This window comes from Myxine glutinosa, chromosome 11 (assembly GCF_964187855.1).
Source record: "Myxine glutinosa chromosome 11, kmMyxGlut1.1, whole genome shotgun sequence".
NCBI classification, from domain to species: Eukaryota; Metazoa; Chordata; class Myxini; order Myxiniformes; family Myxinidae; genus Myxine; species Myxine glutinosa.
In genome coordinates, this window is record NC_136271.1 from 56,426,428 (window position 1) to 56,452,510 (window position 26,083).

Here is a 26,083-nt window from a genome sequence, read left to right on the forward strand (position 1 = left end):
GGTGAACAGCTGTTTTAAAGACCTGGAGGGTGGAGTGGGATTGAAGAGAGTGAGGGAGTTTGTTCCAGAGGCAGGAGGAAAGAGGCATGAAGGAGTGAAGGTGAGCAGAGAGTCTTGATTTTGGCAGTTTAACCATAAGAGGGTTGCAGGCAGATCTTGTGCGACCTGTAGGAATATTTGCGGGACAGAGCCCAGAGAGAGCTGGGGGGGGGGGGGCAAGGCCAGAGAGGAGTCGGTAGAAGACAGAAAGACCACCAACCTGCCTGCGGTGAGTGAGTGAGAGGCCCTTGGAGTTAGCTTCATCGCGGGAGATTCCAATGATTCTGAATGCTTTGGTCTCAACAGCGTGAAGACGAGCTAGGTGTGAGGCAGGAGCACCAGCCCAGAGGGGAGAGCAGTATTCCATTCAGCTGCGGATGAAAGCCTTGTATGTGGTGAGGAGCTCAGGTGTGCCAAGGAAGGACTTCGCACGACGGAGGATGCCCATTCGGCGACTGGCTTTGGAGGCCAGATTTGAAATGTGGTTTTCCCAGGAAAGATCATGGCAGATAGTGAGACCCAAAAGCTTGAGTGACAGAACTTCTTGGAGAGGATTATTCAGAAAGTGGATGGGAGGGTTGTCCAGTCGGTCTTTTCGGAGAGACATCGTAAGAGTGTGAGATTTGTCAGGATTGAAAGACATGTTCCACTTGTTTGCCCAGTCTGTGATTTTGTCCAGGTCTGCAGAGAGTGAGGAGGCTGCAGACTGCCGATCTGAGGGATGAAGAATGGAGCGACAGAGAGTAGTCATCAGCAAAGAGATAGAGAGGATTTTCAAGAGAGTCGGATAGATCATTGATGAAGACCAGAAAAAGCACAGGGCCCAGAACACTGCCTTGGGGAACTCCAGCCTGAACAGGAGGAGGAGATGAGAGAAACCCATTCAGGGCCACATGTTGACTATGACTAGAGAGGAAGTCCGCCAGCCATGCGTGGAGATTTCCATGGATACCAAAAGAGGAGAGTTTGGTGAGCAGAGCGGGGTGCCAGACCGTATCGAAGGCACGTGATATGTCAAGGGAGACAGCTCTAATTTCCTGTTTGGCATTGAGGACCTCCATCCATTGTTGAGAAAGCAGAAGCAGCATGTCCAGAGTAGAGTGACCAGGTCTGAAACCAAATTGATGATCAGAGATCAAGCCATTGGAGAAGAGGAAAGATTTCATATCTGAAGCAATGATGGATTCCATGACTTTGCTGATAATTGGGAGAAGGCTGATTGGTCTGTCGTTGCTGGGATCTATTTTTGCACCTTTTTTGTGCAAAGCGGTGATGTTGGCAGATTTCCAAGCAGATGGCAGATGACCTTGAGCAAAAGAGAGGGTGAAGAGAACAGAGAGAGGGAGTGAAAGAGCAGAAGAACAGGATTTTAGGACCAGTGGGCTGATGCCGTCAGGTCCAGTTGCAGAATCAGAGTCGAGGGTTGACAGAAACTTTTCCACCTTGTCAGGAGGAAAGGACACAGATTTCAGGAGCAGCTGGGTATGACTGGGTATGGTGGGTACAGAGAGGGATGGGTTTGGGACACAAGATTTAGAGGCAAACACAGAGTTGAGGCATTCAGCCTTTTCACGTGTGGAGTCAGCCGTGTGGCCGTTTGAGGTGAGGGAGGGGATGGAGGGGGAACAAACACCAGAAACAGATTTGACCAGACGCCACCAGGATTTGGAAGAGGGAGACAGATAAGAGAGTTCTGTCCTGAGAATGGAGAGATATTGTTTCCTGGCTCTCCTGAGGGTGGACACACACTTGTTTCGGGCTTTGTGAAAGGAAATGAGATTTCCTTCCGTTGGATTTGCTTTCCAGGAGACGAAAGCAAGTTGTTTCTGGGCAACAGCCTCACCACAAGATTCTGTGTACCATGGACGGGAGGAAGGGTATGACAACTGAAGACGAGATGGGATAAATCTGTGCATGAGAGAGCAATTTACTTTGGAAGAATTCCCAGGATGAGTTGATGTCAGAGGCGGTAGAGATGGGAGACCAGTCCAGATGATTGATGGCTGCTTGAAAACCGTGCCAGTTGGCCTGAGTGAAATGCCAGACTCGTCGACGCTGAGGAGGCTCCCTGAGAATGGTCAGAGAGATGTCCACTTTAACAAGCACATGATCAGATGAGCCGATTGGAGCAGAAGAAGAGCAGCAGACATTTTCAGGGAAGTTAGTCATAACCAAGTCCAGAAGAGAAGATGCTCCGTTGACTGAGATCCGGGTCGGGAAATTGACAGATTGTGTCAGTCCCAGTGAGTCACAGAAGTCCTTTGCTGAAGAGCCATGGCTGGTGAGAGGGGTACCCACACCCAGCCAACTGGCATGGTGACAATTGAAATCACCACATATGAGGAAGAGAGAGTTGGGATGGGTAGATAGAAGTTGGTCCATATCATCAGACAGCGAGATGTAGATGGAGTCATCACTGTTTGGTGGACGGTACAACACACATATGAACAAAAGGTGGGAGCGAAGGGGAAGCCGTAGCCAAAGGTATTCCTGGGGGTGGGGTGGAGAGAGGGCAGTGCAGGGCGAGTGAGGAAGAGTTTTTTTTATGGCTGTGAGGTGTTTTTATTATGTGTTTTATGGCTGTGAGGTGTTTTTAATTTTGTGGTGGTGAGATGTTTTTATTACGTGTTTTATGGCTGTGAGGTGTTTTTAAAACGTGTTTTATGGCTGTGAGGTGTTTTTAAAACGTGTTTTATGGCTGTGAGGTGTTTTTAATTTTGTGGTGGTGTGTTTTTATTACGTGTTTTATGGCTGTGAGGTGTTTTTATTACATGTTTTATGGCTGTGAGGTGTTTTTAATTTCGTGGTGGTGAGGTATTTTTATTACGTGTTTTATGGCTGTGAGGTGTTTTTATTACGTGTTTTATGGCTGTGAGGTTTTTTTATTACGTGTTTGATGGCTGTGAGGTGTTTTTATTATGTGTTTTATGGCTGTGAGGTGTTTTAAATTTCGTGGTGGTGAGGTATTTTTATTACGTGTTTTATGGCTGTGAGGTGTTTTTATTACGTGTTTTATGGCTGTGAGGTTTTTTTATTACGTGTTTGATGGCTGTGAGGTGTTTTTATTATGTGTTTTATGGCTGTGAAGTGTTTTCAATTTCGTGGTGGTGAGGTGTTTTTATTACGTGTTTTATGGCTGTGAGGTGTTTTAAATTACTTGGTGGTGAGGTGTTTTAAATTACTTGGTGGTGAGGTGTTTTGAATTACTTGGTGGTGAGGTGTTTTGAATTACTTGGTGGTGAGGTGTTTTGAATTACGTGGTGGTGAGGTGTAATCGTCCCAAACCTCCAGTCTGCACCTACCCCTCCCCTATGTGTGTGCTGAGGGGTTCTTCCTTGAAAAAAAAACATTCAACCTAAATCTTCAACCTAAATTGCCTATAAAAATGTAATATCACAAACACAACAAATACATTTGTGCAAAATAATTATTGTTTGTATTATGACTGGTGTAAATCATGACAACACAGCAACTCAGGTACAGTCATTATCCTCAGCTAAAATAAGCCCGTTCCTCAGCAACGACGCTTGGTGAGGCGAGCGCAGCGAGCCGAGCCAAGCTAGTGTGTATATATATATATATATATATGCAAATATATCTTACTATAATTCACCAAATGTCAGTCCGTCCGTTCGAAGGTACCGCAATAATGGCTCAACCGATCGCAACGATATTTTGGGTGGGTATTCCTGGGACCCCTGGGAGTAAAATAGGCTATATCGTTTTTCCAGTTTTTCCAAACACCATGGAATAATATTTACCAATATGAACAGTGATGTGGCTTTTATTGAAATTCTACAAATACTGTTTAGATTTTGATTACAATTATGAACCTGCAGCGAATGCCGTGACGGTTTCTTCTTTCTAAACGTGAATTCGCGGATCGCCATATGCAGATTCGCCATAGACTGGGAATGGAACACACGTACCCGTTTGTTTACGAACCGGTACGTTTTTCATGGAAGTCCTTCACGAACTTGCTGTCCATGTCTGACATGTGACTGAAGGTTCTACAGGATTGTGGAATTTATTGGTTTCATGCTTTAACATTCGCCGTTTCTGTATTGTCTGTTTACTTCTGGCCTCACACCCGTGCGTAGCACGGGTACCTCACTAGTATATATAATTTCAAAACACACCTGGTCACAAGTGTGCCTCACTGACCGGGTCGTCAGTTGAGGTCCACAGCATCATCCCGTTTCAGCCCTTCAACCTCGATACGGACAGCTAAGGTGGGCCAGCAGGGACACATATGCCCCCACATGCAGCAACTACTATATATATATATATACACTGTTGGCCATAAAGATGGAATATTTTTTTTTCAACAAATTTTCATAGCATCATTATTTCAATCTCAATTACCATTGGCATTTATGGTGCATATAACCACTTTTCTTTATTATTCTGTCTCTTACGCACATTTGACAGTGATTTTTATTAATTATATCAGTCCTAATCGGTTGGTGTCTTGAGCGTAAAACGACAATGACGACAATAGACAGTAAATTAAGGATCATGACACATTTCTTTTTAATCTCTGTCAGTTTTCCAGATAACATTTTTTGAGGTGATTTCGTGGATCAATTTGCATCACAGTAGAGTCCTTGTTGTTACTCAGTCACTAATAGCGGGTATGTCCACCCCTGGCACGAATCAGGGCGTGCAGACGTCGTGGCATGCTGTCCACTAGCTTGTTGACGACGTCAACAGGCATAGCATCCCATTCTTCCCTCAGAGCGTCGGCCAACTCCTGAAAAGTTTGAGGAATAACATCTCTGTCGTTGATGGCTCGGCCTAGGGCATCCCATGCATGCTCTATGGGGTTCATATCCGGCGAGCAAGCTGGCCATGGCAACTGGTCCACGCCCTCTGCCTCAAGGAATTCCCTTCCTGCAGCGGCCTTGTGCGGTCTAGCGTTGTCGTCCTGCAGTCGGAAATTGTGTCCATACACTCGTCTTGCATGTGGAAGGCAGTGGTACTCCAAGATATCCCGGTACACGACGGCGTTGACGTTTCCGTCTGGATCCACCAGTGGCATTTCCCTCCATGATGGATGCCGGCCCATATCATCACTGAGCCGCCACCACCTTGAGTCGTCTCGTGGATGCAGTCATCACGAAGGTTCTCCCCGGGCAATCGACGAACTCGTTGTCTCCCATCTGTACGGTCAAGGATGTAGCGGCTCTCGTCCGTGAAGACAACATGTCGCCAGTGTCCAGGATGAAGCCTTCTGTGCTCCCTAGCCCAGTGAAGACGAGCAACTCTGTGGCGAACAGCCAGGCGTGGGCATTTAGTCAACCGTCGTGCTCGGTAACCATGTTGGAGCAATCTCCGATTAACGGTTGACCGGGAAACGTGGATCCCATGATGTCTCCTCCACAAGCGACGAAGACGACTCGTCGGCATTTTCCGGTTTCTGCGGCAGAGATTCAACAGTTGGCGATCATCTCGTCTCGTGGTTAATCTTGGACGTCCTGGAGGTTTCCGCGGCCGCACGTTCCCCGCCTCACGTTGACGTTTCAGGATCTTACAGACTGTACTCTGTGATATCCTGATGACATCTGCGATATCACTCTGTTTGTAGCCCTCCTGCCGCAGTGCTACCACTCTCTCGCGTAGTGCTGGTTCCGTTGGACCAGGCATAGCCCAGGGAACGTCTCCACCGATTTTTCTTGCAAACGGTACAAGGAACTCGAAAAAAAACCAGCCTCGTTTAACACAGTGTTGAATCAGGGAAAGGGACAGAATATCACATGCATGGGCTTTTATAGTCCCTAACAAAAAAATTATTACGTAATACACATTTTTTCAATGTTATCATATCACCTGTGTAATGGGGAAACGTTATGTAATCACTCAATTACCCTTTTGTTTCCACGTAGACTGTCAAATACCAAAGAAACTGTGGAATCATGTCAAAAATATTTTATTCCATCTTCATGGCCAACAGTTTATATGTATATATATACAGTCACGTGAAAAAGTAAGTACACCCCATGTAAAGTTTTGACTTTTTCAACATATTTCAACATACAGCTATTTGATCTTCATTTAAACAATATTGATAGATAAAGGTGATATAATATAACAAATGTCATGAAACATATACATTTTGTAGTCCATTCTGTAATTTAAATAAACATCAATGCAAATTTCGCATGTGGAGAAAGTAAGTACACCCCTGCAGTTATCACTACTTCAAATACCTAAAATTAAAATCAGGTGCACCAGCTCAGGTGCAAATGATTAGAACATCATTAGAGAGGATCTTGGAGGAACCTGTCTTATTTAAACCTCAGACATTTCGTTTGGTTTGCTCTTTGTTGTTGAAGTGTGCGGCGTCACCATGACTAGATCAAAAGAGCTCTCTGAGGCCTTCAGAAAGAAGATTATAGATGCCTACGAGTCTGGGAAGGATTAAAAAAGATCTCCAAACAATTTGAAATCAATAATTTGACTGTCCGGGAGATCATCTACACGTGGAGAAGATTCCAAACAACTGCCAACTTGTTCAGGCCAGGCCGCCCCAGCAAGTTCAGCCCGAGAGCAGACCGCAAGATGCTGAAAGAAGTCTCTAAGAACCCCAGAAAGTCATCACGGGGCCTACAGGTAGCTCTTGCCACTGTTGATGTCAAAGTGCACGAGTCTACCATGAGAAAGAGGCTGCACAAATTTGATCTACATGGGAGGTGTGCCAGGAGGAAACCTTTGCTGTCCAGAAAGAACATCAGGGCAAGACTAAAGTTTGCCAATGAACCAGCAATGGTTCAACCAATGAACAAGGCAAAGACCAGCACTTCTGGAGCAATGTGCTCTGGACAGCTGAGTGAAAGGTAGAGCTATTTGGCCACAGTACCAGAAGACATGTTTGGCGAAAACCAAAGACAGCATTTGACCACAAGAACCTGATACCAACTGCAAAGCATGGTGGTGGAAATATTATGGTTTGGGGCAGCTTTGCTGCATCAGGGCCTGGGCAGCTCACCATCATATAATCAACTATAAATTCTTCATTGTACAAGAGGGTGCTTGAGGATAATGTGAGGCCATCTGTCGGAAAGTTGAAGCTCAACCGAAAGGTGGACCTTGCAACATGACAATGACCCTAAACATACCAGTAAATCCACCAAGGAATGGCTGAAAAGAAAGAAATGGAGGGTTCTGGAATGGCCAAGTCAAAGCCCGGATCTAAATCCCATCCAGATGTTGTGGGGGCATTTGAAACGAGCTGTGCATGCAAGAAACCCCTCAAACATTGCACAGCTGAAAGAATTCTGCATGGAGGAGTGGGCAAAAATTTCTCCCAGTCGATGTCAGAGACTGGTAGACAGTTATAAGAAACGCCTACTTGAGGTTGTTTCTGCCAAAGGGGACAATACCACCTATTGGAGCCAAGGGTGTACTTACTTTTTACACATGCGAAATTTGCATTTATGTTTATTTAAATTATACAATGGACTACAAAATGTAAATGTTTCATGATATTTGTTGTATTTTATCACCTTGATCTATCAACATTGTTGAAATGAAGATCAAATAGCTGTATGTTGAAATATGTTGAACAAGTCAAAACTTTACATGGGGTGTACTTACTTTTTCACGTGACTGTGTGTATATATAATGTGCCATATTCTTGATCGAGTGTAGGTTCAGCCGAAGCACCTTATTGGCAAGGTCAGAATCCTCAACATGTCGCCACCCGGTCATAGGAATTGTCAGGGCAGGAATTTGGAGTTTGTTCAGTTTCAGGGTGCTGGCGATAGCTCACCCACTCTTCGGATGGCACACACATTGATGAATCACCATGCCTGCAAAACACCCGGATGACAGTTTATAGCCCGGCAAGATTCAAACCCAGTCTAGGCAGTTCAGATGTGAGTGTGCACACCTCTAGGCCACACACATATATGTATAGATAAATAAATAAACAAAACCTTGTTTTTATTTGGAATATTTTGAAGTGTCTCTTGTGTGGAACTTGCAACCCCCTCATACATCCTGTTCGCAAATGTACCGTTCATGCGTTTCGGAAACCATTGATTAAAACATTTTTCGTTTGTTTTAGTGAAATGGAACACGATCCTGACTCCCAGCACAAGAACAGCAGCTGTAAAAAGCATAATGCAGTAAACCGACATCAAATTTCCAGAACCTCTCTTCCACCTCGCCCTGACGGGTGGTCCAGATGTTAAAATCAGTCTGGATGGATTTCCTATGTCTAATTGTCTCTCATCAGTGTTTGTTGTGGTCGTACTATAGGAGCCAAATAATCCTCATGTCTTGTCGCAAAGCTTAGCAAATCTTCGTTTGAATGGAACTCGAGTTCGGAGGTACACTTGCACATCTGCGAGTGCAGTTTGAAAAAAAATTCACATCAGCTGCATGACAAGTTGGAAAAAAAGAGCAAGAGCCCAAATTTTTTGTCGATTACATCATTATGGATTTATCCACTTACGCGTGTTATTAACCTCGCAGCCTTGTCTGCTTTGACACCCTACTCAACTTTCTTGTTTGTCTTGCTCTGTCAGTCCGTCCTGCTGATCTCCAGTTGGTTGAAAGCAAACGGAAACGTTTCCAGACTCAACGTCACTCCTTGTTCTGCTGGTATCCTGTGCAGCCACGTGATGATGACAGTCATATGAATGATGTAATACTCATTAACGCACTTGTACCTGGTGTTGTCCTGGTGTTGGGCTAGCGGCTAGGGTGCCAGCTTATTAGGATAAAAAGAAAAACCAAGGATCCTGGGTTCGAATCCCGGTCGATCGCTGAATTAACGCCAGGGGGGTTGACTCAGCCTGTCATACCTTCCGAGGTCAGCTAATTGAGTACCAGTTCACTGGTAATTCCCTGCTTGTCGTAAAAAGGCGACAAACAGGGTTGGCGGCAGGAAGGGCATCCGGCCGTAAAACATTGCTTCAAAAAGGGGACCAAAAAAACAACAACAACCCCGGTCCCCGAAAAGGCCAACCCCCGCTTTGCGGGGAAAAATGGCCTCTAAACGGTGGTTTTTACCTGACGTCTTCTATTTAGGGAATAGTCAACTGAATTTTTCGACTAAGACGGGGCATCTTGCTTCCGTCGTCGGTGCTGACACACAGTAAACAAACTTCATCGCATGACGTCAAATTATTTTGTACAAAAGACAAAAGGAAAAAGGTTCTTTAAAAGATAGTATTGTGAGTTGTAAAGTGAATCATCTGGACGAAATCCATAAAAAACAAGTTTAATGGTCTGGGAGGACCCTATTACATCCAACATTTAACACGTTTCGGAAGAGCATAGTAACAATAACAGGAAAACATCATCTCCCAACCCCCCCCCCCCCCCCCCCCCCCCCCCCCCACAAAAAGGCAAAAAACATCCTCTAAGAAAACGGTAGGGCCAGGTTAATTTGTCGAAATATCCTAGAATTTGGAGAAAACATTACTCAGAATCACGTTATCCATCATCGTACACGTCATTGCCCTGGAGCTTTCAAGTACTTTTTTTTCCATCTGTATTTCAACAACACTTGCAACATATAAAGCAAAACAAGTGATGGAGCAAGAGAATTTCGAGGTTAAAACACTGGCTGCTGGGTTAAATGAAAGAATTTACTAATCAATAATCATCCCTCATTTGTTGAAGTAATGGCTTGAGAATACAATAGTTATTTCTCGTTCGTTAGTTTAGCTTTTTCTGCCCCGCTTCCCCAAGTTTTTAATGAAACAGCACTGAAGGATCGGAGCGCAGCTTGTGCGTGCGTGCCACGACGAGGACGTTCAAAGACATCGACGTCTTTGAATGTCGTGTTGATTAATTATTAAATTCCGATTTGGATGCAAACAACAACCATCAGCACTCCAGATATTAAACAGCGAAGCCCTTTTTTTTATTGTGGACAAGAAGAGCTAACATTAATCACACAAAAAGTCAAACTGACACAAAGTACAAAATAAGGGGAGCGGTAGACAGGATGGGGAGAGAGGGGGAAGGACACAAACACAACATTTGAGAGCAGGGACGTCGAGAGATCTGTGGGAGGGAGAGGGCTTGGGGTGAGGTGGCAGAGGTATAAAACATATGGACACTGCAAGGACTTTCAGGAAAGAAGTTGGGATTTCAAAAAAGTGGATCTGGGGTGAATTAGCGGGGGTAGAAAAGATCAAGGTTTTGAATGGGGGAAGTTTAAGTTGTTTAAGTTAACAACCTTATGTTGGCAACCCCTGTGCAGGCTTGATAGGCCTAATTGCCTCTTTCTTCCTGCATTGAAGTTCCTTGTAAGAAAACTCGTGGATGTAGCCTACTTGTTCATGAACTGCAAGGACATTAGCAGACAATGGACAAATCGATACTGCGTATGGGATTTGAACCTCATGGGATTGCCACGCCAAGAGCAATGCATTCAAATGGGAGTCACAACAGGCCAACAACTGTCTGTGGTTTATTTGCTTAAATACCCACTTACTACATCATCTTCCCCTCTCCCTCGTAGTCAGGGCCCTTCAGGATATTTTGGTTCAAATTCTTCCAAAAGCATCAAATTTGGCGCAGATGTTGCCCATGCCATACTCTTTCGATTTTCGACGGGCGCCACGGGCGGTATGATCCGGGGACCATACCGGTCCATCCCGCCATGTCACCTGACCTATGACGTCATAATTAGTATATGCATCCAATCACATGGCGTACTATAAGTGGTCAAAGTTCAAAATGAATCGATCGAAAAATGAAGGCAGGGATCCATTTTTAAGGTTTTCATAAAATCCAATATGGCCGCCAGGTCACATGACCTATGACGTCATATTTATGACATGTATACAATCATGTATACATGAACCCGGATCATGATCGCACAAAAATTAAACACAAGGATATGGCATACAGTTCATAAAACATCAAAATCCGTACCTTTGTAATTAGACTGATGAACTGCATATGCCTGAAAATTAGGAAATAGACATGTAAATATTTCCTCTAATTGTCAAAAATAAGGTCAGAGTTCGATTACCCAACCCAGAAACATAAAATGGTGAACCTCGCGTAAATCTTGACAAAAAACTCAAAAACCGACATGTTTGACTCAAAAATGACCTTTAAGATGACCTTGAGGGTTGACCTTGACCTCGAATCATCAAAATAACATCAAAATTGGATTCCTCGACCTCGAAAACCCCTGAAAAGTGGTATCGTACATGATTCCAACCCTTTTGGTTATTTAACTGATTTTCCTCTAATCCGGGTGGCGGCCATTTTGTATTTCGCCAATATGGGGCCCCCGGGAGGGGGGGGGGGGAGCCCGTCTTGGCGCCCGTCAAAAATCGAAAGAGTATGGCATGGGCAACATCTGGGCAAAATTTGGTGCTTTTGGAAGAATTTGAACCAAACGGCCCCAAAATATCCCTAAGGGCCCTGACTATCGATTCAGTCCCAAAACTTTTCTGTAAACCCTTGAGCTTTTTCAGAAAAACTACGCATGGCAGAAAAAGAAATCTAAAAACACCAGTTGTCCTATAAACAAGAGCCAGTTAGTTAGGCCTGAATTTAAACTGGAGCTGATATTGGGTAGGGATTTGTAGTTTGTTCAGGGTACCGACGATAATCGATATCTACACCGTAGAATCTTTAAGGTCCACCAGCTAATTATAGCAGATCGGCCTTCAGTTCAATGTCAATCCGAAGGCCTTAGTGATTGTGTAGCAACGCCCGATTCGACAGTTTATAGTCAGATGGACAATCAAATTGAGGCCGGACAGGTAATTGTGCTCCCTCTGCACCATCATGTAATTTATATCAGGGTTTTGTAATCCTGCTTATGATATATGAGCAACAACTCCTGATATATTTGTAGCAATAGCAGTCATGCTTGAAGATCAACATCTGCTTGCATTTCAACAATTCGGCAGATTGCCAACCAAAACAGCACTTATGCAAGTTCTTAGAAAAAATACCTTCATTACCTTCATAGTCAGTACAGGTCTTTACCTTGCTAGTCAGTAGAGCTGCATAAACTTACCTTTCCTAGCTGCTTTCCATTAGTCCATCTGTTCGGGTGTTTTGTTTTGGAAGGGGTTCCATCATACCAGTCGCTTGATTTCACGCTGATGTCTCCATGATGTCAACGTCACGTTTTCCGGCACAAACTGTTTCAAATGTGACAAATTCCATTTCGATCACACAAGGCATCAGAACATCCTTCTTAGCACAACGTGAATAACTTTTACTACGGTTATTCATTTATTGGGCTTTAAAAAAACACAAAAAAACTTAATGGCACAGAAATGTGTTGATGCCCATACTTTTAAAATTAGATCAATTAATTAGTTAGAAATTAAATAGAGTCCCATACTTTTAAAATTAGATCAATTAATTAGTTAGAAATTAAATAGAGTCCCATACTTTTAAAATTAGATTAATTAATTAATTAGAAATTAAATAGAGTCACATACTTTTAAAATTAGATCAATTAATTAATTAGAAATTAAATAGAGTCACATACTTTTAAAATTAGATTAATTAATTAATTAGAAATTAAATAGAGTCACATACTTTTAAAATTAGATTAATTAATTAATTAGAAATTAAATAGGGTCCCATACTTTTAAAATTAGATAAATTAATTAATTACAAATTAAATAGAGTCACATACTTTTAAAACTAGATTAATTAATTAATTAGAAATTAAATAGAGTCCCATACTTTTAAAATTAGATCAATTAATTAATTAGATATTAAATAGAGTCACATACTTTTAAAATTAGATTAATTAATTAATTAGAAATTAAATAGAGTCCCATACTTTTAAAATTAGATCAATTAATTAATTAGAAATTAAATAGAGTGACGTACTTTTAAAATTAGATTAATTAATTAATTAGAAAAATAAATAGAGGCCCATACTTTTAAAATTAGATCAATTAATTAATTAGAAATTAAATAGAGTGACATACTTTTAAAATTAGATTAATTAATTAATTAGAAAAATAAATAGAGGCCCATACTTTTAAAATTAGATCAATTAATTAATTAGAAATTAAATAGAGTGACATACTTTTAAAATTAGATCAATTAATTAATTAGAAATTAAATAGAGGCCCATACTTTTAAAATTAGATCAATTAATTAATTAGAAATTAAATAGAGTGACATACTTTTAAAATTAGATTAATTAATTAATTAGAAATTAAATAGAGGCCCTTACTTTTAAAATTAGATTAATTAATTAATTAGAAATTAAATACGGTCCCATACTTTTAAAATTAGATTAATTAATTAATTAGAAATTAAATAGAGGCCCTTACTTTTAAAATTAGATTAATTAATTAATTAGAAATTAAATACGGTCCCATACTTTTAAAATTAGATCAATTAATTAGTTAGAAATTAGAGTCCCATACTTTTAAAATTATATCAATTAATTAATTAGAAATTAAATAGAGTCCCATACTTTTAAAATTAGATCAATTAATTAATTAGAAATTAAATAGAGTCACATACTTTTAAAATTCGATTAATTCATTAATTAGAAATTAAATAGAGTCCCATACTTTTAAAATTAGATCAATTAATTAGTTAGAAATTAAATAGAGTCCCATACTTTTAAAATTAGATCAATTAATTAGTTAGAAATTAAATAGAGTCCCATACTTTTAAAATTAGATCAATTAATTAATTAGAAATTAAATAGAGTCACATACTTTTAAAATTAGATTAATTAATTAATTAGAAATTAAATAGAGTCCCATACTTTTAAAATTAGATCAATTAATTAATTAGAAATTAAATAGAGTCCCATACTTTTAAAATTAGATCAATTAATTAATTAGAAGTTAAATAGAGCTCCACGCTCTCATATATTTTGCTGTTGTTTGCCTATTTGTTGCTGTATTCGTCATGCCCACGGAGTTCATCCCCAAATAGGAAGTCTCGCGAGATCACGGCGAGGTCACGTCTTTTCGAAGCTGCTCCATGCGCTCACGCTTTCGAAGCTAAGTGATATTTCTCAATTGTGTTTTTGTCGAGACTGTATCTATCTTTCGGTGTATGTACCTACAGCGTATCTTTTGGAAAATTTTCGGTGCTAATTTTTCGTTCATGTATACACAATCGTCGGTTAATGGTATCGAGTATTCTGCGGCCTAGTACTCGTAGGCTTAGACTACCGTACCGTCTCAGACCTTGTGGTTTGTTTTTCTCTCAGCGATTCGTCGAATGCTCTGAAATTATTTTCGTTCTCTGTTTCGTACCAGTCGTTCACCCCGTACCTCCTTGTTTAATATCTGTACTCACAAAAAAAACAAAAAAAAAAAACCCAAAAAAATATTTCCTTCCCAGGTCTTATTCGTTTATTTGTTGTTCTTTTTGTTCGTTCGTTCTTCGTTCGCGATCACGCGGTTAGAAATGTATAACCTCTCCCCTGAACAACTATTTTCTCTCATATATTATAACACCCTTTTCTTCTTTTCCTACAAAAGGATGCTTTCGTCTTGCTCACCAAATCTATTCATTCCAAAAAATATATATAATACCATCTCTTACAGTTCCTCCTTTCTACATTCCATAAACTATCCAGAACTCCATCCCTCCTCCAGTGTCCTCAAACGTATTTTTGACTCGAAGGTCTCAAACTCATTTTGCAAAAAATGTTCGTTTCCCATGAATCGTACACTTTTCAAAATCCAATCTCACCCCTCCCCTCCAAATCCTCCCCATCACCCATCCCTTTCAAATCTACCCCCTTGCCCCTTCCCTCCCCTCCCTCCTAAACTCCCCCCACACCCCTCCCCTCCGAGACTCTCCCTCGCTCCTCCCCTCCTAGACTCCCCTCTCACCCCTCCTCCTCAAAGCATCCTCCCTGCTTCTTCCTCCTTCCAACTTTCACCTTCATCTCCCCAAACCTCCTGCCTTGCTCTTCCCCCTCCTCAAATAACACCTCACTGTGCCTCACCCAATCTCCATCAAACCTTTTGTCTGCCCCATTCTTCCCTTTCTCCAAGCTATTCTGAAATCTCTGACACACCTTCAACAGCTCTCCCTACCTCTTCCTCCTCTTCCACATCTTACCCTACCCCTCCCCCCCCCTGTTCTGGACCCGATGCTCCCCCTTCCTCTTCATTAACGGTATGGACCTCAAACATCCGGGGCCTTCGCTCAAACTTGACTGACCTCTCCATACAGGTTGCTTCTGACAAACCAGATGTGATCTGCTTAACAGAAACTTTCCTCCTTCATGATGTCTCTGATGCCTTGGTATCTCTCCCAGGTTACTCCCTCCTCCGGTATGATAGACCTGAGCCACGTCCTGGAGGTGGGGTTGCTATCTTTATAAAAAACTGTCTTCCTCACTCGCCCTCCACTGCCCTCTCTCCACCTCACCCCCAGGAATACCTTTGGCTACGGCTTCCCCTTCGCTCCCACCTTTTGTTCATATGTGTGTTGTACCGTCCACCAATCAGCGATGACTCCATCTACATCTCACTGTCTGATAATATGGACCAACTTCTATCTACCCATCCCAACTCTCTCTTCCTCATATGTGGTGATTTCAATTGTCACCATGCCAGTTGGCTGGGTGTGGGTACCTCTCACCAGCCATGGCTCTTCAGCAAAGGACTTCTGCGACTCACTGGGACTGACACAATCTGTCAATTTCCCGACCCGGATCTCAGTCAACGGAGCATCTTCTCTTCTGGATTTGGTTATGACAAACGTCCCTGAAAATGTCTGCTGCTCTTCTTCTGCTCCAATCGGCTCATCTGATCATGTGCTTGTCAAAGTGGACATCTCTCTGACCATTCTCAGAGAGCCTCCTCAGCGTCGACGAGTCTGGCATTTCACTCAGGCCAACTGGCACGGTCTTCAAGCAGCCATCAATCATCTGGACTGGTCTCCCATCTCTACCGCCTCTGACATCAACTCATCCTGGGAATTCTTTCAAAGTAAATTGCTCTCTCTCATGCACAGATTTATACCATCTCGTCTTCAGTTGTCATACCCTTCCTCCCATCCATGGTACACGGAATCTTGTGGTGAGGCTGTTGCCCTGAAACAACTTGCTTTCGTCTCCTGGAAAGCAAATCCAACGGAAGGAAATCTCATTTCCTTTCACAAAGCCCGAAACAAGTGTGTGTCCACCCTCAGGAGAGCCAGGAAACAATATCTCACCATTCTCAAGACCGAACTCTCTTATCTGTCTCCCTCTTCCAAATCCTGGTGGCGGCTGGTCAAATCTGTTTCTGGTGTTTGTTCCCCCTCCATCCCCTCCCTCACCTCAAACGGCTTAACGGCTGACTCCGCACGTGAAAAAGCTGAATGCCTCAACTCTGTGTTTGCCTCTAAATCTTGTGTCCCAAACCCATCCCTCTCTGTACCCACCGTACCCAGTCGTACCCAGCTGCTCCTGGACTCTGTGTCCTTTCCTCCTGACAAGGTGGAAAAGTTTCTGTCAACCCTCGACTCTGATTCTGCAACTGGTCCTGACGGCATCAGCCCACGGGTCCTAAAATCATGTTCTTCTGCTCTTTCACTCCCTCTTTCTGTTCTCTTCACCCTCTCTTTTGCTCAAGGTCATCTGCCATCTGCTTGGAAATCAGCCAACATCACCGCTTTGCACAAAAAAGGTGCAAAAACAGATCCCAGCAACTACAGACCAATCAGCCTTCTCCCAATTATCAGCAAAGTCATGGAATCCATCATTGCTTCAGATATTAAATCTTTCCTCTTCTCCAATGGCTTGATCTCTGATCATCAATTTGGTTTCAGACCTGGTCACTCTACTCTGGACATGCTGCTTCTGCTTTCTCAACAATGGATGGAGGTCCTCAACGCCAAACAGGAAATTAGAGCTGTCTCCCTTGACATTTCACGTGCCTTCGATACGGTCTGGCACCCTGCTCTGCTCTCCAAACTCTCCTCCTTTGGTATCCATGGAAATCTCCACGCATGGCTGGCGGACTTCCTCTCTGGTCGTAGTCAACGTGTGGCCCTGAATGGGTTTCTCTCATCTCCTCTTCCTGTTCAGGCTGGAGTTCCCCAAGGTAGTGTTCTGGGCCCTGTGCTTTTTCTGGTCTTCATCAATGATCTCTCTGACTCTCTTGAAAATCCTCTCTATCTCTTTGCTGACGACTCTACTCTCTGTCGCTCCATTCCTCATCCCTCAGATCGGCAGTCTGCAGCCTCCTCACTTTCTGCAGACCTGGACAAAATCACAGACTGGTCAAACAAGTGGAACATGTCTTTCAATCCTGACAAATCTCACACTCTTACAATGTCTCTCCGAAAGGACCGACTGGACAACCCTCCCATCTACTTTCTCAACAATCCTCTCCAAGAAGTTCTGTCGCTCAAGCTTTTGGGTCTCACTATCTGCCATGATCTTTCTTGGGAAAACCACATTTCCAAGCTGGCCTCCAAAGCCAGTCGCCGACTGGGCATCCTCCGTCGTGCGAAGTCCTTCCTTGGCACACCTGAGCTCCTCACCACATACAAGGCTTTCATCCGCAGCTCAATGGAATACTGTTCCCCCCTCTGGGCTGGTGCTCCTGCCTCACACCTTGCTCGGCTTCACGCTGTTGAGGCCAAAGCTTTCAGAATCATTGGAACCTCCTGCGATGTAGTCAACGCCGAGGGCCTTTCACTCACTCACCGCAGGCAGGTTGGTGGTCTTTCTGTCTTCTACCGACTCCTCTCCGGCCTTGCTCCCCCAGCTCTCTCTGTGCTCTGTCCCCCCAATATTCCTTCAGGTCGCACAAGATCTGCCTGCAACCCTCTTATGGTTAAACTGCCAAAGTCTAGGCTCTCTGCTCACCTTCACTCTTTCATTCCCCTTTTCTCCCGCCTCTGGAACAAACTCCCCCACTCCCTTCAATCCCACTCCTCCCTCCAGGTCTTTAAAACAGCTGTTCACCACCATCTCTTATCTTCCCCCATCGAAAACCTTGATCTTTTCTACCCCCCGGTAATTCACCCCAGAGTCCTTGCAGTGTTCATATGTTTTAATCCTCTCCCACCTCCCCCCAAGTCCTCCCGATGTCCCTGCTCTCAAATGTTGTGTTTGTGTCCTGCCCCTTCTTCCCCCTCTCTTTTGTGTCCTCCCCCCTCTCTCCCCATCTTGTCTGCCGCTCCCCTTGTTTTTTGTGTTTTGTGTGTCGGTTTGTCTTTTTGTGTGATTAATGTTTGCTCTTTCACGAGCCTCGATCTTGTATACAAAAAAAACAAAAAAAAAACAAAAAACTTTTAAAATTAGATCAATTAATTAATTAGAAATTAAATAGAGTCCCATACTTTTAAAATTAGATTAATTAATTAATGAGAAATTAAATAGAGTCCCATACTTTTAAAATTAGATTAATTAATGAATGAGAAATTAAATAGAGTCCCATACTTTTAACATTAGATTAATTAATTAATTAGAAATTAAAGAGTCCCATACTTTTAAAATTAGATTAATTAATTAATGAGAAATTAAATAGAGTCCCATACTTTTAAAATTAGATTAATTAATGAATGAGAAATTAAATAGAGTCCCATACTTTTAACATTAGATTAATTAATTAATTAGAAATTAAATAGAGTCCCATACTTTTAAAATTAGATTAATTAATTAATTAGAAATTAAATAGAGTCCCATACTTTTAAAATTAGATTAATTAATTAATGAGAAATTAAATAGAGACCCATACTTTTAAAATTAGATTAATTAATTAATGAGAAATTAAATAGTCCCATACTTTTAACATTAGATTAATTAATTAATTAGAAATTAAATAGAGTCCCATACTTTTAACATTAGATTAATTAATTAATGAGAAATTAAATAGAGTCCCATACTTTTAACATTAGATTAATTAATTAATTAGAAATTAAATAGAGTCCCATACTTTTAAAATTGGATTAATTAATTAATTAGAAATTAAATAGAGTCCCATACTTTTAAAATTAGATCAATTAATTAAAAAGAGGCCCATATTTTTCAAATTAGATTAATTAGTTAATTAGAAATTAATTAGAGGCCCATACTTTATTACTCGGTTGTATTGCTAGTCGACAAAAGTTTTAAGAAGCGAATGGGTCGCCACTCAAAAGCAAGATCCTTGATTGAAGGTGCCCGGAATTTGATGGGATGTGACAGCAGATGGGATAGTCAGCTTAAGGTGCATCCGATGGACTGCACACACAGATATCGATTCCTCGCCCTGCATGTGAAACACCAGGATGAGAGTTTATAACTGGCTCTATATTCAAACCCAGGCTAGATAGTTCAGGGGAGAGTGTGCGTGCGTACCTCTGGGCCATCCTACAAGGAGTACATTCTTGTAGAACTTAACAGTGACAGTCAGATAACAAGATTGATAGAGATCCTCTATTTACTTTTGTAAATCATTCATTCAGCAGTACAGCTGAGGTGGCTATTTATAATAAGCCTCAGTGGTCCCATGAGATGCACTGCAGTTGAGTGGATTGCACAGTGTGTTTTGTATGGTTTTGTTAAAACCATGATTGCAGCTTTCAGGATTCCTTTGGGGATTGTTACTACAACAGCAATATTATGGGAAAATGGGGTAGGATGTGGAGTGACTGTCGTTTATTACAATGCCCTGTGCTCCATCAACCGATTATGTATTTTTTTTTTTTTTAAATAAATCCTCAGTACGTTTTTAATTGATTTCTCCTAACGATTGTAGAAACTCATCCGGTATATAAAAGGAGCTCGGTCTCTGTGTGCCTGTGTCTGTGCGTGTGTCCGTCCATCACCGGGCCTTGTAATCTTGTATTTCTTAAAATTGAAACATTCCGAAACGGATATGTTAATTATTGTGGTTAGCACCTGTGACATTATCTGTCAGGTTAACCATCAGGCTTTGATGGGTTAATATGGAATTTGAGGAGATAAGGAATTACTAGGGAAAACTAGAACAGCGCATACCTCCGCCAGGCTGATCAGATCAGTTTACGTTTTGTATCCCTGGTGTTGGGCTAGCGGCTAGGGTGCCAGCTTAGGATTCCAAGGATCCTGGGTTCGAATCCCAGTCGATCGCTGAATTAACGCCAGGGGGGTTGACTCAGCCTGTCATAGTCGATCGCTGAATTAACGCCAGGGGGGTTGACTCAGCCTGTCATCCTTCCGAGGTCGGTTAATTGAGTACCAGTTCACTGGTAATTCCCTGTTTGTCGTTAAAGGCGGCAAAAAGGGTTGGCGTCAGGAAGGGCATCCGGCCGTAAAACATTGCTTCAAATAGGGGACCGAAAAACAATAACAACCACGGTTCCCGAAAAAGGCCAACCCCCGCTTGCGGGGAAAAATGGCCCCTAAAGGTGGTTATTATTATTTTTATTTTTTATCCCACTGATAGGCCGGATCTGGATTCGGACCTGAACTAAAAAGCGAATCGGCTTGTTCTTGTCACCTTCCCAACTCATCCACCGAGTTTTGTCATAATCAGTCCAAAACTTTGTAAAACATCGTGCTATATATTTTTTGGCCCGATCACTCAATGGTGAAGCATCACTTAAAACAGGGGCAAAACCACAACCTTCGTCCACCTTCGCTGACAGACGTAAAGACGTACATTCCTTTTGCGATAAAATTCCTTCCACAGTCGTCTTTCATTGCCTCACTACAAGATAATCTAAACATTTCAATGGTTGCAAATTATTTTTGATTTTACCAACAAGTCTTATCGTATTGTTCGAAGAAATCGTATACAATTTCCATAGTTCGAATAATGCATGCTGTTTTCCGATGCAAAAGATTAAGGATTCAAATTAAATCCATCTTCAAGAATGAGTGGTTTTTGAAAAACCTGTTTCGCCACGTGAAGGAAAGTGCCCCAGGCAGTCGGCCTAAGTACACACGGTGTGAGTCATGTATTGAAGCTTACCATATAAAAATGAGAGCTCTCAGATGTCTTGTCCATTCCTGCGCTCCCATTCATCTGTTCCTCGACGGTTCGCTTCAAACTCCGGACTGTGAGCGAGCCATCTGCAAGAACGCGCCGACTTAGTAAGTTTCTTCACTTGGAGTGGCGAAAAACATCTCAAATCATCTTTGAGATGTTTCTACACCTTGATTGGAGTCCACCGGTGGTAAATTCAATTGATTGGACATGACTTGAAAGGCACAAACCTGCCGATATGTATATACAGTCATGTGAAAAAGTAAGTACACCCCATGTAAAGTTTTGACTTTTTCAACATATTTCAACATACAGCTATTTGATCTTCATTTCAACAATATTGATAGATAAAGGTGATATAATATAACAAATATCATGAGACATTTACATTTTGTAGTCCATTGTATAATTTAAATAAACATAAATGCAAATTTCGCATGTGGAAAAAGTAAGTACACCCTTGGCTCTAATAGGTGGTATTGCCCCCTTTGGCAGAAACAACCTCAAGTAGGCGTTTCTTATAACTGTCTACCAGTCTCTGACATCGACTGGGAGAAATTTTTGCCCACTCCTCCATGCAGAATTCTTTCAGCTGTGCGATGTTTGAGGGGTTTCTTGCATGCACAGCTCGTTTCAAATCCCCCCACAACATCTCGATGGGATTTAGATCTGGACTTTGACTTGGCCATTCCAGAAGCCTCCATTTCTTTATTTTCAGCCATTCCTTGGTGGAGTTACTGGTATGTTTAGGGTCATTGTCATGTTGCAAGGTCCACCTTCGGTTGAGCTTCAACTTCCGACAGATGGCCTCACATTATCCTCAAGCACCCTCTGGTACAATGAAGAATTCATAGTGGATTCTATGATGGTGAGCTGCCCAGGCCCTGATGCAGCAAAGCTGCCCCAAACCATAATATTTCCACCACCATGCTTTGCAGTTGGTATCAGGTTCTTCTGGTCAAATGCTGTCTTTGCTTTTTGCCAAACATGTCTTCTGGTACTGTGGCCAAATAGCTCTACCTTTGACTCATCTGTACAGAGCACATTGTTCCAGAAGTGCTGGTCTTTGCCGAGGTGTTCATTGGCAAACTTTAGTCTTGCCCTGATGTTCCTTCTGGACAGCAAAGGTTTCCTCCTCGCACACCTCCCATGTAGATAAAATTTGTGCAGCCTCTTTCTAATGGTAGACTTGTGCACTTTGACATCAACAGTGGCAAGAGCTACCTGTCGGTCCCGTGATGACATTCTGGGGTTCTTATAGACTTCTTTCAGCATCTTGCGGTCTGCTCTCGGGCTGAACTTGCTGGGGCGGCCTGGCCTGAACAAGTTGGCAGTTGTTTGGAATCTTCTCCACTTGTAGATGATCTTCCGGACAGTCGAATGATTGATTTAAAATTGTTTGGAGATCTTTTAAAATCCCTTCCCAGACTCGTAGGCATCTATAACCTTCTTTCTGAAGGCCTCAGAGAGCTCTTTTGTCCTAGGCATGGTGACACCGCACACTTCAACAACAAAGAGCAAACCAAACTAAATGTCTGAGGTTTAAATAAGACAGGTTCCTCCAAGATCCTCTCTAATGATGTTCTAATCATTTGCACCTGAGCTGGTGCACCTGATTCTAATTTTAGGTATTTGAAGTAGTGATAAATGTAGGGGTGTACTTACTTTTTCCACATGCGAAATTTGCATTCATGTTTCTTTAAATTATGCAATGGACTACAAAATGTAAATGTTTCATGATATTTGTTATCATGCCCGCTTGGAAAGCCTGCTTGGAGTTTGCAAATGTTGCAAACCTGTGTTGCAAAACCCATTACATACCCATCAAACCATACCCAAATCTGTGCCTTGACGCAATCCTGTCTCTGAGCTCTGCAGGCAGTTCCTTCGAACTCATGGCTTGGTTTTTGCTCTGATATGCATTTTCAGCTGTGAGACCTTATACAGACAGGTGTGTGCCTTTCCAAATCATGTCCAATCAATTGAATTTTCCACAGGTGGACTCGAATCAAGGTGTAGAAACATCTCAAAGATGATCAAGAGAAATGGGAGGCACCTGAGCTAAATTTCAAGTGTCATAGCAAAGGGTCTGAATACTTTTGTCAATGTGATATTTCAGTTTTTTGTTTTTAATAAATTTGCAAAACTTTCTAAAATCCTGTTTTCTCCGTCATTATGGAGTATTGAGTGTAGATTGATGAGGGAAAAAATGAATTTAAACGATTTCAGCATAAGGCTGCAACATAACAAATTGTGAAAAAGTGAAGGGGTCTGAATACTTTCTGAATGCACTGTATATATTTGGCCTTAACAAGGAAGCTGTACTCGCACTCCTACTGGAATGGACACTTCAACCAATAAATTCTGTGCTTTCGAAAAAAAAAATCCTCAGTAGATCACAATGACCATGAAGACTTGTCTTGTCTTGTTACGAATCGTGTACTTTAAGGATATGTATCGAGTTCTTCCTCAGACTCTAGATAACACCACCACCTTGTGAAAAATGGTAACTTTAAACGTTTCCTCTTTGGGATCATAGGTGATAGAATTAATGGTGATAGCAAGCTGTCAATCTCCTATTTGTGGGAATTATTTAAATGTACAACTCCACAAAAGGAAATTTCTACCTTTAAATATCATGCGGGGATACACAGGCGGTATATTGTTTAAATTTGAATGTGAAATGGTATTTGTGCCGTTGTCTGTTGCAGGGTGGTGGAACCTCATTGCGTGCGAGTAGTCACATATTCCTGGCTCTCTCGCAGCGAACCAGTGTGGACCAGACCAGCAACGACAAAAAAATGGTGTACACCACTCTCACTGGGCTGAACAGCAGCTTTCAATCCCTTGCCATCGGACAATCCCCTGTGCCCAGCACAAACAGGGAAGACTTTGTACCTCTGATGAATGAAGAAGAGTCTCCGAGACCTCGTACATCAACCATGACACCCGAGGAAGCAATGCGCAAATACATGCACAAGCTGACTTTATTTGAACATCACGAGATCTACAACTATCCAGAAGTGTACTTTGCTGGGCCCAATGCAAAGAAGAGACAAGCCACTATGGGCAGCCTAAATAACCATGGCTTTGATGACGACCAGGGTTCATACATACACATCCCACATGACCATATTGCTTACCGATATGAGGTCCTGCGTGTCATCGGACGTGGCAGTTTTGGGCAGGTAGTGAAGGCATACGACCATAAAACTCACCAGTACGTGGCGCTCAAGATGGTACGCAACGAGAAGCGCTTTCACCGGCAGGCAGCCGAGGAGATCCGAATACTGGAGCATCTACGCAAGCAGGACACAGACGGCAGCATGAACGCCATTCATCTGCTTGACAGCTTCATGTTCCGCGGACACGTCTGTATGACCTTCGAGCTGCTGTCTATGAACCTCTATGAGCTCATCAAGAAGAACAGATTCCAGGGTTTCAGCGTCCCTCTTGTGCGGAAGTTTGCCCACTCCATCCTCACGTGTCTCCAGGTGCTGTACAAGAATCGTATTATCCACTGTGACCTCAAACCTGAAAACATTCTGCTGAAACAACAAGGCCGAAGCGGCATAAAGGTAGGTTATTTTTCAAATGGTCTCTTCAAATCATATATTTTTGACTCAATTGTCATTGTCTCGATCCTGTCATTTCCTTCGATTCTTATACTTTTTAGAATCACCACCATATTCACGACATAAATTTTTTGTGGTATAGTATTTCTATCTTGCACATTACTTTGATCTTGTTTTGTGGGATCAACATTCCAAATGCATGATATATACCGTAAGCACTATGAGATGAACTACGTGAAAAAAACCATTTCTTATGATGCACACACACATATATACTGGAAGGGTGGCGTAGAAGGACATACAGTACGCACACCCACATCTAAACAGTCTAACCTGGGTTTGAATCCTGACCCAGCTATATACTGTCATCCCGGTGTTTCACAGGTAGGGTGATTCATCAATATGTGTACCATCCCTCGGTTGGACTATCTATCCCAACCGCCGACATTAGTTGGTGGTGGGCTTTAAACATCCCATGGTGTCCTTTGCGAAGAGTAGGCGAGCTAGAGCCGGCACCATGGCCAAATTCCTGCCCTAACGACTGCTAGGAAGGTAGTAACGGCAAACCACCCAGTATCTATGCTTTGTAACAGGGTATGATATATTATAATAACGATACAGTCACGTGAAAAAGTAAGTACACCCCATGTAAAGTTTTGACTTTTTCAACATATTTCAACATGCAGCTATTTGATCTTCATTTCAACAATATTGATAGATAAAGGTGATATAATATAACAAATATCATGAAACATTTACATTTTGTAGTCCATTGTATAATTTAAATAAACATAAATGCAAATTTCGCATGTGGAAAAAGTAAGTACACCCTTGGCTCTAATAGGTGGTATTGCCCCCTTTGGCAGAAACAACCTCAAGTAGGCGTTTCTTATAACTGTCTACCAGTCTCTGACATCGACTGGGAGAAATTTTTTGCCCACTCCTCCATGCAGAATTATTTCAGCTGTGAGATGTTTGAGTGGTTTCGTGCATGCACAGCTCGTTTCAAATCCCCCCACAACATCTCGATGGGATTTAGATCCGGGCTTTGACTTGGCCATTCCAGAACCCTCCATTTCTTTATTTTCAGCCATTCCTTGGTGGATGTACTGGTATGTTTAGGGTCATTGTCATGTTGCAAGGTCCACCTTCGGTTGAGCTTCAACTCTCCGACAGATGGCCTCACATTATCCTCAAGCACCCTCTGGTACAATGAAGAATTCATAGTGGATTCTATGATGGTGACCTGCCCAGGAACTGATGCAGGAAAACTGGCCCAAACCATAATATTTCCACCACCATGCTTTACAGTTGGTATCAGGTTCTTCTGGTCAAATGCTGTCTTTGGTTTTCGCCAAACATGTCTTCTGGTACTGTGGCCAAATAGCTCTACCTTTGACTATTCTGTCCAGAGCACATTGTTCCAGAAGTGCTGGTCTTTGCCGAGGTGTTCATTGGCAAACTTTAGTCTTGCCCTGATGTTCTTTCTGGACAGCAAAGGTTTTCCTCCTGGCACACCTCCCATGTAGATCAAATTTGTGCAGCCTCTTTCTAATGGTACACTCGTGCACTTTGACATCAACAGTGGCA

General features: G+C 42.2%; 1 protein-coding gene across 2 annotated transcripts in view; it reads left to right on the forward strand.

The window, feature by feature from the left end:
- DYRK2 (dual specificity tyrosine phosphorylation regulated kinase 2) overlaps window positions 1–26,083 on the forward strand; it is a 62,982-nt gene that overhangs the window by 15,077 nt on the left and 21,822 nt on the right. Inside the window, exons 1-2 of one of the 2 annotated variants that reach the window (XM_068130709.2) lie at window positions 20,909–21,025; window positions 23,630–24,496. In XM_068130709.2, the coding sequence (XP_067986810.1) occupies window positions 23,720–24,496 (777 nt within the window). In that variant the 5' untranslated portion in view covers window positions 20,909–21,025; window positions 23,630–23,719. Of the gene's footprint in view, window positions 1–20,908; window positions 21,026–23,629; window positions 24,497–26,083 lie in introns of those variants that run through there. The other variant, XM_068130708.2, reaches the window with a different exon arrangement.